This window comes from Notamacropus eugenii, chromosome 5, assembly GCF_028372415.1.
Source record: "Notamacropus eugenii isolate mMacEug1 chromosome 5, mMacEug1.pri_v2, whole genome shotgun sequence".
NCBI classification, from domain to species: Eukaryota; Metazoa; Chordata; class Mammalia; order Diprotodontia; family Macropodidae; genus Notamacropus; species Notamacropus eugenii.
The window spans coordinates 9,132,922-9,150,615 of record NC_092876.1 but is presented as its reverse complement, the minus strand read 5'-3'; the positions used below and the strand labels follow the sequence as shown (position 1 = coordinate 9,150,615).

Sequence of the window (17,694 nt, the reverse complement as noted above, 5' to 3'; positions counted from 1 at the left end):
AAGTTAGGCTCTGAACTATTTGGCAAAATCTGCTATGAAAACTGGAAAATCGTATGATAGAAGCTGGACCTAGACCAATATCTGATACTGTATACCAAAATAAAGTCCAAATGAGTACACTATTTACATATAAAGGTGTATACTATAAACAAATTAGGGGGGCAAGAAATAGTTCATCTACTAGGTTTATGGAGAATGGAGGAATTTATTACCAAATAACAGATAGACAGCATTATTATGTGCAAAATGAATAATTTTGATTACATTAAATTGAAAAGGTTTTGCACAAAGTCAATGCAACCAAGATTGGTAGAGAAGCAGAAAACTGGGAAATAATTTTTACAACTAGGCCACATTTCCAAAATACAGAGAAAATTAAGTCATAGTTACAAGAATACAAGTCATTCCACAATTGATAAGTGGCCAAAGGATATGAACAGACAGTTTTCAGAGGAAGAAATTCAAGCTATCTATAGTCATATAAAAATGCTCTAAATCACTCTTGATTAGAAAAATGCAAATTAAAACAACTCTGAGGTACCACAACACACCTACCAGATTGGCTAACATGACAGAACAGGAAAACGATAAATGTTGGAGAAGATGTGGGAAAATTGGAACACTAATTCATTGTTGCTAAACTGATTCAACCTTTCTGGAGACCAATTTGGAACTACGTCCAAAGAGCTATAAAATGTGCATGCCCTTTGAGAGAGTAACACCACTTCTAGGTCTGTATCCAAAAGAGATCAGAAAAATGGGAAAAGGACCCACATGTACAAAAAGATTTATAGCAGCTCTTTTTATGGTGGCCAAGTGCTGGAAATTGAGGGCATGTCCGTCAATTGATGAATGACTGAACAAGTTGTGGTATATGAATGTAATGGAATATTATTGTGCTGTAAGAAATGATGAACAAGCAGAACCAGAGAAACACTGAGAAACTTATATGAAGTGATGCTGACTGAAGTGAGCAGAACCAGGAGAATATTGTACATAACAACAGACATTTTTATTGCTGTATTCCTTGTACATATTGTTTTTTTGACTCTGCTGACTTTCCTCTATCAGTTCATGTAGCTGTTTCCATGCTTCTCTGTATTCATCACACACGTGATATCTTATGGCTCAGTCATAATTCATTACATTGATGTGTTATGGTTTGTTTAGCTGTTCCTCAATCCATAGACATTTCCTTTGTTTCTAGTTCTTTGCTACTACAAAAAAGAAGTAATTCTTTAAATGCTTGGGTGTACATACTTCTTTTATTTTTATCATCATCTTCCTTGAGGTATATGCCTAATAGTTTAATCTCTGGGCCAAATGGTGTTGACATTTTAGTCATCTTATTTGCATAATTCTAAATTGCTGGTCAAAGTGGTTGTACTGATTCATAGCCCTACCACTAATTCACCAATGTGCTTATTCAAAACAACATCAACTGCAAGTCATGTCATCATTTCTCTGATGGCATGGTCTTTTTCAGAAACGAAGGACAAACACAAGCTTTCCACAATTCATTCAACCCTAACTCTTCCCATCTTTTGTAATCTATGGCAAATTTTGGGTGTGAGATAAAACTTCAGCGATTTGCATATTTCTCATTGCTTCTGTATTTTTGTATACCTAATCTGTTCCGCTAAATAACCTCTGTGTGTCTTGCTCAGTACCAAATTATTTTGAAATTTATAGTTTTGTAGAATAGTTTGAGATGTGGAACTTTTAAGCACTTTTGCTTATTTTTTTCCTTTTTTCTCCATTGATACTCTTGATATCTTTGAACTTTTGTTCCTCCAGATGAATTTTGTTATTATTGTTTCTACTTGCATAAAGTGATTCTTTGGTAGATTGATTAAATGAGTAAATTATTAAATAATTCACTGAATAAGTAAATTAATTAAAGTAGTAGTATATTTTTTATTTTATTGGTTTGGGCTAACCATGAGTCATTAATATTTCTCTAATTATTTAGATCTGTCCTTATTTGTATGGAATATTTAAGAATTACATTCATGTAGTTCCTGTGTATATTTTGGCAGGTAGCCTCCCAAACATTTTATACTATCTATAGTTATTTTAAATGAAATTTTTCTTTATATCTTTTCCTGCTAAACTTTTTGTTAGCAATATATAGAAATGCTGTGTATTTGTATTATTTTATTTTATCTCCTGAAATTTTGTAGAAATTTTTAATTATTTCAATATTTTTGTTAGGTTTGTAAAGTTTTTTTTTAATGAACCATCATATTGTTTTCAAAGAGTGAAAGTTCTATTTCCTCTTTACTTATACTTATTCCTTCATTTTTTTTCTTATCTCAATCTTCTTTTGCTTGTCTTGCTACAATGATCATCTCTAGTATGACTTGAATATTAATGATAACAATGGATGTCCATAGTTCACTTTTGATCTCTTTAAGGAAGGCTTGATTATCCTTAATATATATAATGCTTACTCTTGGTGTACAGGTGTATTCAGAGAGTACCAATACCTTTGGTGCAATGCCTGCTGAGCCCTTTTTAGGGCTCTTTCCACCTTTGGTTTAACTGTTCCTCCTAACTCTCACCTGTAGCTTTAAGAAGCTACAGCATGTGCAATGGCCACACCCTGGTAAGCCATTTTGGCAGATGGGTCAAACCAGATTGAGGGTAACCAAGGGTTCTCAAACCCACTGGTGAGTTACAGGGGTGTCTACCCCAAGGATGTGAAGACTTCCTCTGGTGGAATGGGCAGATAAGAACAATTTGTTCCAGTGATGATGAAGGCAACTGAAGCAAGCAATGTAGAGTGCTTGGAGCTTGGTTAGACACCAAAGACACCAAGGTCATCCACTGCGTCCTGAGCCATCACCAGTCATCTTGACTCTGTCCTGCCATTGAATTATGATAACTCTGGAGGAGAGAGTGAGGCTGACTGACGACTTCATGGAACTCTGCCTCACTTAATTCCAATTTATGCATGAATCAAAAGACATCAGCCATACCATTTCACTATTATGCCACCAAGTCCTGTGGCAAAAGGCAAGTGATGAAGCACCAGATGTGGATATATTGGAAGCTGTAGTCACAACCCTGCACAGAGGCACCCCAGGCCATAGGGTCGTTTCTCACTGGAAGCAGTAGTGGGACTCGGCAGCCCCCTGGATGTCTGAGTCGCCTATTAAGGATCCCAATGTTCACCTCCTGCTATAAGGAAGGGGCCTAGAAAAGGTGCCTGAAATGTTGTCTGCTTACCCAACCCTGGCCTGATTACTGTAGCATGTAGGGAATCCCACTATGTGGTCAAAACACAAAAAAATGTACAAAATGTACAAAAACATCTGCAAAGATGATTCCACTCATCATCGGCACATGGAATGTGTGCGCACTAATAAACAACATAAAATCCAGTAGACTTGAAAGAAAAACTGCTCTTGTTGCAAGAGAACTCAACAGGGATCACATTCAAATAGCAGCCCTGAGTGAAACAAGGTTGGCAAATGAAGGTCAGCTTACTGAAGTTGGAGTTGGATAGATCTTTGTCTGGAGTGGGTGCAGTGAAGGGGAGTGCCATGAAGCTGGCATGGGTTTTGCAATCCAAAAGGAATGAATGACAGGCTCATGACAATGCAATTGCCACTCACAGGAAAATGCCATGCCACTATCATCAGTGCCTATGCTCTGATGAAGTCAAAGAAAAATTTTATGAAGACCTGGAGACCATTATCATCAATGTGCCCAAAGAAGAAAACTTATACATCTGGGTAACTTTAATGCTGGAGTAGACTTAGACGACAAGACTTAGCAGGGAGTTGTAGGGAGGAATGGAGCTGGAAATAGCAACAGCAATGGTCATTTATTGCTGAAGACTTGTGCATCACATGACCTCATCACCAACACTGTTTTTCATTTACCTAAATGCAATAAAACTTCATGGATGCACCCCTGCAGCAAACATTGGCATCTAATAGACTATGGGATTGTAAGGAGAAGAGGCAGACAAGATGCGAGAGTGACAAAGGCAATGTGTGGTGCAGACTGCTGCAGTGATCATAGACTTATCCTTTCCAAGCTAAATATTCACATTCATCAAAAGTGCCACACCTAAGGCAAAATGACTAACAGAAGAATTAATGTCAACAAATTAGAGCTCTTCTCTAAGCATGAACAGTTTGTGGCTAACTTGGAGGGAAAGTTGAGCCAACACATAATTGGCAACAGTGGAGCAGAAAAGGAATGGGCAGCTTTCAGAGATTTGGTGTACAACACTTCATTTGCTGATCTGGGTCAGAACACTTGCAAACACCAAGACTGGTTTAATGAAAACAGTGGAGAAATTCAGAAGCTGCTAAATCAAAAACAAGAAGTCCACAGAATTTACCAACAGAATAGTTCATCCATCTCTAAGAAGGCAGCATTTAATTCTATCAAAAGCAAAGCACAAGCAAAGCTTAGAGAGATGCAGAATTCCTGGCTCAGTAAGAAGGCAAATGAAATTCAGTTTTATGCTGATAGTAACAATCCGGAGCACGTTTATGATTCCTTGAAAGCTATTTATGGACCAAAAACCTATGGTGCATCACAACTACTCAGTGCTGATGGAGCCACATTGATTAATGATAAGGACATGATCCTAGAGAGATGGGCTGAACACTTCCATAGTGTTCTCAACAGATCATCATCAATCAATGCTGAGGCCATTGACTGTTTACCTCAGGTTGAAGTCAATCCCTCCTTAGCTGAACTTACAAGTGAAGAAGAGGTTTTGAGGATCATTTGACTCCTTTCATGTGGCAAAGCACCTGGTGCTGATTCTATTCTAGATGAGATTTACAAGGTAGGGTGACCATTGCTCATACAAAAGTTGACTGAAATTTTCCAGATTATATGGCAAAAGGAGGTTATCCCCCAGGAGTTCAAGGATGCCTCCAGTCCATCTCTATAAATGTAAAGGGAATAGATTGTCCTGCGACAATCACAGGGGGCTCTCTTTCTTTGTCATTGCGGGCAAAATTCTTGCTAAAGTCCTTAGTAGGCTGATCCTTCACCTGGAAGATGCTCATATACCTGAGAGCCAATGTGGCTTCAGAAAGGGTCAAGGAACGGTCAGTATAGTGTTTGCTGCCTGACAACTCCAGGAGAAATGCCAGGAGCAAAATAGCGGTCTGTACACAACGTTTGTAGATCTGACCAAAGCCTTTGACACTGTTGTAGAGAGGGTTTATGGAAAATTATGTCAAAATTTGATTGCCTGGGGAAGTTCATCAATATTACACTTCATTTTCATGACGGCCTGTTTACCTGGCTTCTGGATAATGGACAAAGCTCTTGTGATTTCCCAGTCACCAATGGAGTGAAACAGGGCTGTGTACCTGCTCCCATGCTTTTTAGCATGATGTTTTCAGCCATCCTGCTAAATGCTTTCAATAATGATGAACACGGCATCAAGGTCAACTACCAGACTGATGGTAAATTCTTCAATTTGAAAAGGCTACAAGTCAAGACCAAAGTGGAGGGAGTGTTGGTGCATGATTTTCTCTTTGCAGATGATTGTTCACTCAATGCAGCCTTGGAAGCTGAGATGCAACAAAGTATGGATCAATTCTCTACTGCCCGTGTTAATTTTGGCCTAATAATTAACACCAAGAAAACACAGGTGCTCTATCAGACACCACCACACAATCCATATGTCGAACCATCAGTTACAACAAATGGAGAAGTTTTGAATGCTGTGGATAAGTGCACTTACCTTGGTAGTGTACTTTCCAGAGATGCATACATTGACAACGAGGTTGATGCATGCATTTCCAGCTAGCTAAGTGTTTGGGAGGCTCCAAAGAAAAGTTTAGGAGAGAAGAGGTTTTGGGCTGATTAGCAAACTGAAGGTTTACAGAGCCTTGTGCTGACCTCATTGTTGTATGCCTGTGAAACATGGGCAGTGTACCAGTGCCATGCCAGTAAACTGAATCACTTCCATTTGAACTGTCTTAGGAAGATTCTGAGGATCCCCCGGCAGGATAAGGTACCAGAAACTGAAGTCTTTACTCCAGCTGAACTGCCGAGTTTTCAAACTATGCATCAGAAAGCTCAACTCTGATGAGCTGCCACATTGTTCAAATGCAAAATGTGTGCTTGCCAAAAAGACTATTTTATGGAGAACTCACAAGGGGCAGGCAATCCCATAGTGGTCAGAAGAAACAAAACAAGGAAACTCTCAAGAACTTTGGATTTGACTGTACAACATGGGAGACACTGACACTGGATCCCTCAGCAAGGTGTGCCCACGTCAGAAGGGGTGCTGTGCTCTTTGAGCAAAACAGAATACAGAAAGCCAAAGTAAGCGCAGAATAAGCAAATTTGGGACATCTACTCCAAATATTCACATGGATTATCTGTGCCTAACCCGTGTAGAACATTCGGAGCTTGTATTAGTCTGATCAGCCACAATCAGACACACTAAAATTTCACTTTATCATGATAATGTCATTTTGGTCCTCTTTGAAGACGAAGGACAACAACCACAATGCTTGCTCTTGGTTTTAAATGGATACTATTTATCATTTTAAAAAAAGTTGTATTTTTTCTTATTTCTAGTGATTTTTAATGGGAGTGAATATTATATTCTATCAAAAGGTTTTTTTGCATTTAATAGTACAGTTATATCATTTTTGTTCGTTTTATTATTATGGCCAATTATACTTACAGCTTTCTAAATATTAAACTAGCCCTGCATTCTTAGTATAATTCCAGCCCGATCACAGTATGTCATTTCTGTGATGTATTGCTATACTCACCTTGCTACTATTTTAAGTAACTCTTCTGTGTCAATATCAATTAGGGAAATTGACCTATGCTTTTCTTTCTCAATTTTGACTCTCTGTGGTTTAAATATCAAAATCATATTTGAGGCATAGAAGGAATTTGATAGAGTCCCTTCTTTCCCTATTTTTTTCAAACACTTTACAAAGTACCGAAATTAATTATTCTACAAATGTTTGGAAGAATTCACTGGTAAATTCATTTGGTCCTTTTTTCTCCTTTGAGAGTTCATTTATATTTTATAGTTTATTTTTTGAAAGACAAAGTTAACTAAGAACTTTATTTCCTGTTGTGTTATTGTGGTCAATTTAAAAAATGCTGATCAATTTCATTTAGATTGTCAGTTTTATTTTTATATAGTTGGGCAAAATAGCTCCTAAGAATTGCTTTTATTTTTTTCTTGATGGGCCACGAATTTGTCTTTTTCAAATTTGATATTGGCAATCTTGTTTTCTTCATTTTTAAAATAAATTGTCTAATCACTTTATTTTGTAATCTCAAAAATAAAATTCCTATTTTATTTATTAATTCTATTAATCTCTCCTCTGATTTTCAGGATTTCTTTATTGGTATTTAACTGGAATTTTTTAATTTATTGTTTTTCAAGTTATTTAGTTAGGTATTCTACTTGTTGATCTGTTCTTTCTCTCTTTTATTGGTGAAAGATATAAAATTTTACTTGAATTCTGATTTGGGTGCATCTCACACATTTTTTGTATGTTGTCTCATTATCATCCTTTTCAATGAAATTATTGGTTATTTTTGTTCTTTGGCCCAACATTTCTTTGGGGTTGTTATCTTTACTTTAAAGATACTTTATTGAATTTAATTTTTATTGCATTATGGTAAGTAGAAGTATTTCTGCTTTTCTGTATTTGTTTGTGAGGCTTCTACGTTCTCAATTTTTTTGACTTTTCCATGCACAGCTGAGAAATAGGCATGTTGCTTTCTATTCTCAAGAGAGAATGTAAATAGCAATTGTTTCTGTTTTGCCAGAAACCCCGAGTTTTTTCCCCTCCCAGATAAATTCTTTTTTGCTAGGCAAAATAGACCATTCTTTACCTCATTTCTTACCGTTCCTTAATCATTGAATGTATATTGACTCAGTCAACCTGAGGTCTGTTAAAGACTTTAGTTTAAAAAGGCCAAGGTCTCCCACTTCATCCAGAGCTATCTCCAGGACTAGTTAACCTGATCTATATCTTGCCACTGAACCCAGATGCCTCTGGAGGAGAAAGTGAGGTTGATTACTTTGCCCAGACCTTCCTCACTTAAATCTAGTTCACTTGTACGTCATGGCGTCACCTTCTTGATAGGATGGTCCTCTTAATAAACAAAGGACAAACAACAACATGCTAATATCCTAATAATATTTTCCAGAAGTTTATGTTATCTAACATTTCTGTAATTCTATTCAGATTCTTAACATCCAAACTTTTGGTTCGATTTTGTTTGGTCAAAGAAGGGTAAATTGAAGTTCTCCCACTGTTATAGTTTTACGATCTGTTTCTTCCTATAACTCATTCAACTTTTCCTTTAAGAATTTGGATACTATGCAATTTGGTGCAGAAATATTTGATATTAATATCAATTCATTGTTTATGGTGCCTTCTAACAAAAATGTTTCCATACTTAATTTTTTTTATTGTTATTGTTCAGTCATTCTGTCATGTCCAACACTTCCTGACCCCCATTTGGGGTTTTCCTGGCAAAGATACTGGAGTAGTTTGCCATTTCCTTCTCCAGCTCATTTTACGGCAGAAGAAAATGGGGTGAGCAGGATTAAGAGACTTGTCCAGGGTTAGACAGTTCATATTTGTCTGAGACCAGATTTGAGGTCAGGAAGAAGAGTCTTCCTGACTTCAGGCCTGACACTCTACCCACTACACCACCTCAGTTATCTCTTAATTATTTCTGGTTTTGCTTTTAATTTATCTGAGATCATGATTGCTGCCCCCTCTTTTTTTTTTTTTACTTCAGTTGAAGCATAATAGATTCTTCTCCAACCTCTTGTTTTAACTCTGTGTGTTTCTGTTTCATGTGATTCTTCTAAACAAGATATTGGTTCCTAATAATTCTACTATTTTCTTATGGTTTATAGGTTCATCTGAATCACATTCACAGTTATGATTATTAACTGCCCATTTTCCCTTCATCTTATTCTCTTATACTTATCCTCTTTTCTCTACTTTGTCCACTGCCCTCTCTTTAAGTCTATTTTGCTTCTAATTCCTCCCTTAATCTGTGCTAACTTTTGTGCTTTCCCTTCCACTTTTCTTACCAATTTCTTTCTCATTTCCCTGTTGGGAAAGATATATTTCTGTATCCAAGTATATGTGTATATCTATTCTTCTTTCCTTTTATCAGTTCGGATGAGAGAAAAGTTTTTATATATTTTCACTTACTATTTATTTCTCCCACCTTATATGAATATAAATTCTTCTTTGCACATCCTATTAATGTGAGATGATGTTTCCCATTCTTCCTTTCCCTTCTATCCCCTCTCCTACTGCATTTCCTTTCCCAATTCATTACATTCTTCTCTTCAGGTCATCAAAACATAATAAAATCACACCCATGGCTTCTGTCCAATTAGACTCCTATGAACCCTGGTAATGATAAACTTCTGAGAAGCTGCATATATCATCTCCCCACAACAACCCAATCAACATTTATTTTATATTACAATAAACATAGCACTTCCCATGTGCCAAGCATTATGCTGGGGCTACAAATAAAAAAAAGAAGAAAAAGACAGCCTGTTCTCAAGGAACTTATAATTTAATGTGGAAAGCCACCACATAAAAGCAAACTAAAAAGTATCGATGGAGGCACAGAGGGAATTCATGGTTGAGACATCATCATCATGCAGTTGAAACCAAGCAGGGAGAGAAATGAAGACTGTACTGAGCTTCTGTGCACCCTTTAATGGGAAAGTTTTGTAGGAGACATTTTTTTCTTCGCTCCAGTCCTCCAATCAGAAGGTCAAAGCAAATGAGGGTACTTCTGAGTTCTGGTTACTAAAATTGAAGCAAGCTCTTAGTGGTCAATTGGGGAAGGGTGATGGCGGAGTACTAGAGTTGAAAAGAATCAGTGAAGCTGAAAGGAAATGAAGAGTTGCCTGAGCTCCTGGACTCTCTTTAAGGGAGGTTTGGGGAGATAACTTTTGCTATGATTTCAGTCTTTCTAATCAGAGGGACAGCTATGTGAAGCCCTATATAAGAATGTAGATAGTTCAAATGTATTTAGTTACTTACGACTTCACACTCCTATTTACCCTTTTCTGCTTCTCTTGACTCTAGCATTTATATGCTCCATTTCGTCCTCAGTTCTGATATTTTCATCAGGAATGCTTGAAAGTCCTCTATTTCATTAAATATGCATCCCCCCCCCCTTGTAGAATTATACTTATTTTACTGCATAAGTTATTTTTAGTTGGTAAGTCTTTGCCTTCTGGAATATCATATTAGAAGCTCTTTACTCCTTTATAGTAGTTGCTGTTAAACCGCATGTGATCCTGACTGTGGCTCCTTGGTGCTTAAATTATTTTTTCTGGATGCTTGCAATATTTTATCCATGCCCTGGGAACCTTGGATTTTGTCTACAAAATTCCTAGAAGTTTTCATTTTGTGGATTCTTTCACAAAGTGAGAAGCCGATTCTTGCAGTTTCGACTTTGCTCTTTGTTTCTAAGTTTCTAAGTTTTCTTTTATAATTTCTTGAACTATAGCAAGGTTGTTTTTCTTTTTGGTCATGGCTTTCAGGTAGTTCGATGATTCTTTATCTCTCGTTGATCTATTTTCCAGGTCACTTCATTTACCTATGAGATATTTCACACTTCCTTCCATTTTTTTCAATCCTTTGATTTTGTTTTATATGTCTTTATATTACATGGAACCATTTGCTTCCATTTGACCAGTTGTAATTTCCAAGGAGTTATTTTCTTCAGTAAGATTTTATTCTTGATCCAAGTTATTAATTCTCTTTTCATATTTTTCTTCTCTCACTTTTGTCTCTTTTTCCATCATTTTCCATCATTTTCTCTCCTACTCTAACTTTTAAAAATTACTGCTTAGCTCCTTTAATTCTTTAAATTCTTACTTTAATTCTTGCTTTAACTCTCCTAGCAATTTTTGTTGGACTTGGGTCCAAGCTGCCTCTTTCTGTGAGTCTTTGCTTGTAGATTTTTTAAATTATTCTCTTCCTCTGTGTTTTGTCTTCAGTTTCCCTGTCACCATAAAAAACTATGTTTTTGTTTGCTCATTCTTCCAGCACACTTCTTGACTTTGGATGTTATGTTAATTCTTAGCTATTCACACTTCAGTTGGTATATCTAGCCTGAGCTTCTGTGCATTTATGTTCTTCTGCTTCTTTGACAGCTGTGGTTATTGACCTGCAAAGTTTCAGTGCCTTCCAAAGTCGTATAATCACTGTTTTACTTGTCTGAATTCTGTAAGTTACTAACCCATATTTGGGTCTACTGTTGTTGTTTTTTTTTCTGGTTGGGAGTTTCAATAGACTGCTCCTTGCTTCAGAGGCTATTGCCCTAATGGGAGGCTTTGTGAGTTCAGAGCAATTAAACCACTGGCTCCACTTTGATCCATGACACTGTACTCTGTTTCTGGGATCAGTGCCAAGCATCTGTTGCTTGCCTCTCAGAACTTGCTCCATGCTAGGGAACACAACTAGGACCAATTGCTTTCAACCACACCTCTCTACTCTAGATTCATGACCAAGAAATGAATGGGTGACAGCTGCCAGATGGCACCTGTTCTTGAAACCAGTGCTTGCTTAGGGATACTCTGCGATCTTTTTTTTGCTCCTTTTCTTCCTGTTCTTGCTCCCTGTCTCACTTGTCTTTTCATCCCTGGACACTGTAATGCTCCCTGTCACAAATTCACTGCAGCTCTTCCAATTAGAATTTAGTGTGGTGCTTCCTCTACATCTTTCTGTGAGAGATGAAGTAGGATAAAAATTCTTCCTCTCATTCCATCATCTTGACTCTGTTTCTCAATGACCTTTCCTCATTCTTCTATTCTGTGCTCCATATCCTTATTATAGTAATACACACTGTGCTCCCTGAGATTCTCCCTAGGGTCCTCCTCTTTCTCAACTCTCTCTTTTGATGATATCATCTCATCATGATTTCAAGTACCATTGTGACTCCCAAATCTACATACCCAACACTAACCTCTCTCTTGAACTTCAGTCTCACAGAATCAGCTACATGCTAGGTATCTCTTTGAGGTCTTCTTGATATTTCAACCTCAACAGAATTCATTATAATTCATTACCATAAAGTAAGTCCTCTTCTGATTCTCTTTATTTCTGTTGAGTGAATTTCCCTTCTGCTATTACCCTATGTTCATACACTTGGAGTCTTTCCCTTCTCTTGGAGTCTTTTCCCTCTCATTTACTCTTAATATCCTGTCAGTTTGTCAGTCTTATGGATTCTGCCTCCAAATTATCTCTCAAGTCCATCAATTTCTCAACACTCCCATAATTATTACCATAATTGCATCCCTCACAATCTCTCCTCTATTGTAATGGCCTCCTAATTGTTCTCTCCATCTCCACTTCCTGGATTCTCTCATTTTCTTAAAGTTCAAACCAAAATTCTACCTCCTATAGGAAGACTTTACCAAACCTTCTTAATTCTAGTGTCTTCCCTCTGTTGATTATCTCCATTTTATCCAGTCTGTAGATTGTTTGTATGCGTTCATTAGTTTGTTGTCTCCCTCATTAGATTCTGAGCTTTTTGAGGCAGGGATTATCTTTTGCTTTGTATCCCCAGTACTCAGTATAGTGCTGAGCACATGGCAGTTAATAAATGCTTATTGATTTATTGATTAAAAATTCCTTTCCAATGATGCCAAAATAATTTTTCCAAGCCATAGACTTGACTTCCTTGCCCCCAAATATTTAGTACTTCCTTGTTGCTTAGAGAAAAAAATACCAACTTTACCAGTTTTAATCAAAGCCTTTGACAAATCTTCTGCAACCTCCCTTTTCACCAGCATTTCAAGTAAGCAGCCAGGTGGTAAAGTGGATATATTTCTGGACTTAGAATTAAAAAAACTAAAATTTCAATTCTGTCCTTTACTGGTTATGTACTCATTATGCATCCGTGAGCAAGTCATTTCATCTGTCTCAGCCTCAGTTTCTTTATCTATAAAATGAGGATAATGATCATATCCACCTCCCACTGTTGTTCTAAAGATTAAATGAGATATCATGTGAAAAATGCTTTGCAAATATTGAAGTGCTCTATAAATATTAACTATGTTTATTATTATACCCTTTGTTCACATATCCTCCTGATTCATAAACTCTACATTGTAGTCACTACTAATTTATTGAATTTCCCTCTCTTGCACAGGCCATTTGCCACTCTAGAATGTACATTTTATTCTTCTTAATCTCTCCAAATCCTTGCCTTCTTTCAAAGTTTAGGTCAAAATCTACCACCACCACCACTACCATCATCATCATCAAAAACAACTAACATTTTATAGCACTATGTGTCAGACACCATACTCATCACTCGACATGTGTTTTCTCATTTGATCCTCACAACAACTCTGAGAGGCAGGTGTTATTATTATTTTTATTATACAGATGAGATAACTGAGGCAAGTGCAGGTTAAGTGATTCGTCCAATGTCACACTGCAATCTTTCCCCCAACCCTCCATTGTTTGTACTCTCTATTTAAATCTCCTTGCAAAAACTTCAACCCTTTACTCCTAATAAAACATAAACTTCTATAAAGTATATAATTATTCTTATGGATAAAATGAAGATATATGAATCAGGTGGGTGCAAAACTGTATGTTCAGTATCAACATGACAAAAGTTTCCAGTGATCTGTGCTTGCTCCTGTGCCACTTAACATTCTTATTGATAAAGGTATAGATAATATCCCTATTACATTTGCATAGGATGTGGGAAGGACAGCTGGGAAAGATAGCTAACACACTGAGTGTCTGAATCAGGAACTTAAAGGAGGTTGATAATTAGAGCATTGTGCTGAAACTAATGAGATGAAATTCAATAGGAACAAATATAGTCTTGCACAGATACAAAAACTCATCTTCACAATGATAGTATGGGGAATAGACCACAATGGATACACAGTAATTATTTTGAAAAGAACGTGGGGGTTTTACTGAATTGCAAGTTCTATATGAATCAGGAATGTGATAATGGAGGAAATGAAGGAAATAAGTTTTTATATTTGGCCTACTATGTTCCAGACACTGTGCTAAGAACTTTTCCCAAATATTATCTCATTATCCCAGTGCTCTGTCCACTGTGCTACCAGCTGCCTACTAATGTAATAATCCAGTATTTTACTGCATTAGGAGGAAGAATACTTCCAGGAATGAAGGGGGTGATAATCTCATTGTATTTTTCACTTCAGACTTCACCTGGAGTATTGTGCTAAGTTCTAAGGACCATGGTTTAAGGACATTGATAAACTGGAGAGTGATTAGAGCAAGACAAATAGGATGGTGAAGGTCATTGAGTTCACTACTTAGAAGCCTGTGTAGTGGAGTCCATCCTTCCATTGTATCTGTATGACTTGAAGGGCCTAGCACAGTGTATCACGTCTGGTAGACAAAATATATGTTTATGGAGTAAATCAACCAATAAAAGAAGTTGGATCTGCCAGCAACTTACCCCTGTATCTGGAGTGACATCAGGCTGTCCCTTCATGGAAACATTTGTCCGATTAGACTGGCCTGTACTGTTCACCATGGCAACAATGGCAATGCTCAGACTCAAATTTTGTGAGGTAGTTACAAACAGACAGAAGTGTATGATGATGGCCAGGCCATATCTTACTGACCAGAACCCTGGAACTGGAGAACAAATAAACAGTCATTATGCTAATACTCTTTTTGGATCAAAATATGTTAGTAAGATTTGTATAGGACCAGTGTCTTTCTCCTTAGTCTATTGTTTGTCATGGGCATATGAATAGATTAGTATAAAAGGAAGGAAAAAATGTCACTGGTTGGCAGGGCAAGCATGGGACTGAAATAGATCCTAAGGGAGTATCCTCACCATATAACAAACCAGACCATGCCAGTTCTTCTTCTGAACTTTTTTCACCCTGTAACTAAGAGTCTCATCCCTTTTCATTCTCTTTTCTTCACAGTTATATTTTCTATCTAGGCAAACAATCTCCATTCCTTTCCCAGAGACATTCACTAGTCCCATAATTCCTACCAACATACATTCTATATGCATCTCTGGAAGAGAAACACATTATATATACACATTATAAAGAAAGACAAGTATATAGATTATGATCAGGAAGTGAATTTGAATCTAGATACAAAATATACATCCTGCACCTTCCCTTGATACTCAAAGAATTCTTTTCTTGATTGCCAGTCCCAGAAATGTTAAAAAATTTTCTCCTTTATATACTTAGCATAACACTTATATCACAAGGGGCACCCTCCCCCAACTCATAGAAAGTAAATCTCTTAGGGAATGGTTACTCTAATTTTAGAGTACATCTTGTATGCTGTGAGTCCACAACCCTAAAATTATAGTTTATGAGCTTTTACTAATGTGTGTGTGTGTGTGTTTTATAGACAGAGCACACAATTCACTCAAAACAAGAAGCATTTGGCGGAATGGCATGATATAGTAAGAAAAGTAACAACAAGACATTCACTCATAAACATTAGGTATCATCTCCCTAAAATAAACACAAAAAACTAGTGGGCACACAGAGATAAAACACAGGGAGAAGCACACATATAGGAGATACAGTTGGTTAGAGTACACACATGGAGGAATGTACATATAAGAAACATATGTGGTCAAAGAACAGGGTACACACATAGAAGGGCAACTCATATATACAATTGCTACAGAACTACTAATGTCTTTTCACAAGAGTGTTGCTCCTGTGTATGTGCTTGTGTACCATGTTCTGATTTGTTATACAATTTCTTTCATTTATCTTAGTCTGACTACATAGCATGACTATAGTGAAAATATACTCAATAGGAAAGTATATGTAGAATCTATACAGAATTGTATGCAGTCGTGGGGAGGGAGGGGGGTAGTGGGGAGTAGGTGGGGGGGGATAAAATCGCAATTGTATGGCAGTGATTGTTAAACATTAAAAAATAAAAATAAAATTAAAAAAAAAATAGTGTTGCTCCTATTGACACTGGTCTCATAGTCTTCATTCTTTTAGTCACTGCTAGACACAGACCAATATTCTTGCAGTCTCCAAAGAATGCTGAACTCTCTCTCTCTCTCCTCTCTATCTCCAAGACAGTTTTATTTTTGTCAAGCATTGCTCCACTGGATGCTGTTCCACTATTGGATTCTGGCTACTCTTTGGTGGACATTTAGTATACTCTCTTATCTAATTTCTAGATCAGCTAAAATCCTTGACTAGGATACTTCCTTCATTTTTATTCAGACATTGTAGAAAAGGGAGGAAATGCCTTGCTCTGGGACCATCAGAAACTTCCTTTGGTTTGTCCCTCAGAGTCTAGGTTCTGAGCCTTCCCATTTTTCAAGCAGGAGGTACTAAAACCCAAGTACAAACTCCTTTAGGTCAAAGAAGAGGGTTATCTCAGCTATCTAATGTCCTTAGGTTTCTTTTCTTTCTTTAGCACACTTTTCATGAGATGATCATCCAAGTTTTTCTTGAAAATTCCAAATGAGAAGGAACCTACTTCCTCCTTGATTAGCGATAAACGTAGAATTACCACAAATATATAGGATCATAAATTTAGAGATAGAGTGGACCTGAAGCAGCCCTCAAGCTTAATATCCTCATTTTACATGAGAAAATTACTGTTAGAGAGTTGAAGTGGATTGTCCAGTCTTATACAATTATTAAATGTCCGAGGTGGGATGTGAACTTGGATCTTTCTGACCCTAAATTCAAGGTCTTATGAACTACATAATGTTGCTTATTTCCTGTAATTCTTTACCCTCTGCTAAATTTATTATTTCTCTTCATGTAACATGATAAACTTGTCTGAAAAATATTAGTACTCGAGAAAGATACTTGAAGTTAGAGAGTACTCAGAACATTGAGACTTATTTACTCATACTATCAGAGCAAAGTGAAAAGGAAAATCCAACATTTCATAACCTAGAAAAGAGGACTTTAAAATAGGGAAACAGGAATTTTGAACACAAAGAAAAGAGCAAATTCCAAAAGAGATAAAGTATAACAATAATAATAAATCGTGTTTACATAGTGCTTTTGAGTTTACCCAGTGCTATCTTCACATTAACCTCATGACAATAATATTTGCTCATGGTCACACAGCCTGTGAGTGGTATACCTGGATCTTTAACCTGGCTGTTCTGATGCCAAGTACAGTTCTGTTTCCATGTTACCTTATTGACTCAAAATAAACAGAGCAAGAATTACATAATGGCAATGGAGCTTAGAGACCAAGTAGAAACATTCATGCCCAGCCAAGAATTCTCTCATGTCTCCAATCAGATTATTCTGATTCAAATGACTTTAAATGAGAGGACATTTCTAAGACACTCTATTCTTCAGTTTTCTAGATCTAATTGTAAGGAAGTTTTCATTACATTGAGCCCAAATTCATCTTCTGCAATTTCCCACCGGGTTTATAATTCTACCCTCTAGGACAAAATAGAACATATCTAATCTTTTCAAATAATATGGTGGCATCTATCACACACCCAAAATGCATGTTCTCTTACTCAGCATGAATATCATTGTTGTTTCAACTGAAATCCATTAGGAATGATCCCTAGTTCTCTCATCATATTAGTTGCACTCCTCTTCATGTTTTGAAACTTATTGAAGTCACTCCTAAAATATGATACCCATAGCTGAATTCAACACTCCAGATCTGACTACAGCAGAGTAAATCA

General features: G+C 36.8%; 1 protein-coding gene across 1 annotated transcript in view; it reads right to left on the bottom strand.

The window, feature by feature from the left end:
* LOC140503278 (probable small intestine urate exporter) overlaps window positions 1-17,694 on the bottom strand; it is a 69,448-nt gene that overhangs the window by 28,206 nt on the left and 23,548 nt on the right. The window contains exon 4 of the mRNA XM_072607113.1: window positions 14,476-14,657. Coding sequence (XP_072463214.1) covers window positions 14,476-14,657 — 182 coding nt within the window. The remainder of the gene's footprint in view (window positions 1-14,475; window positions 14,658-17,694) is intronic.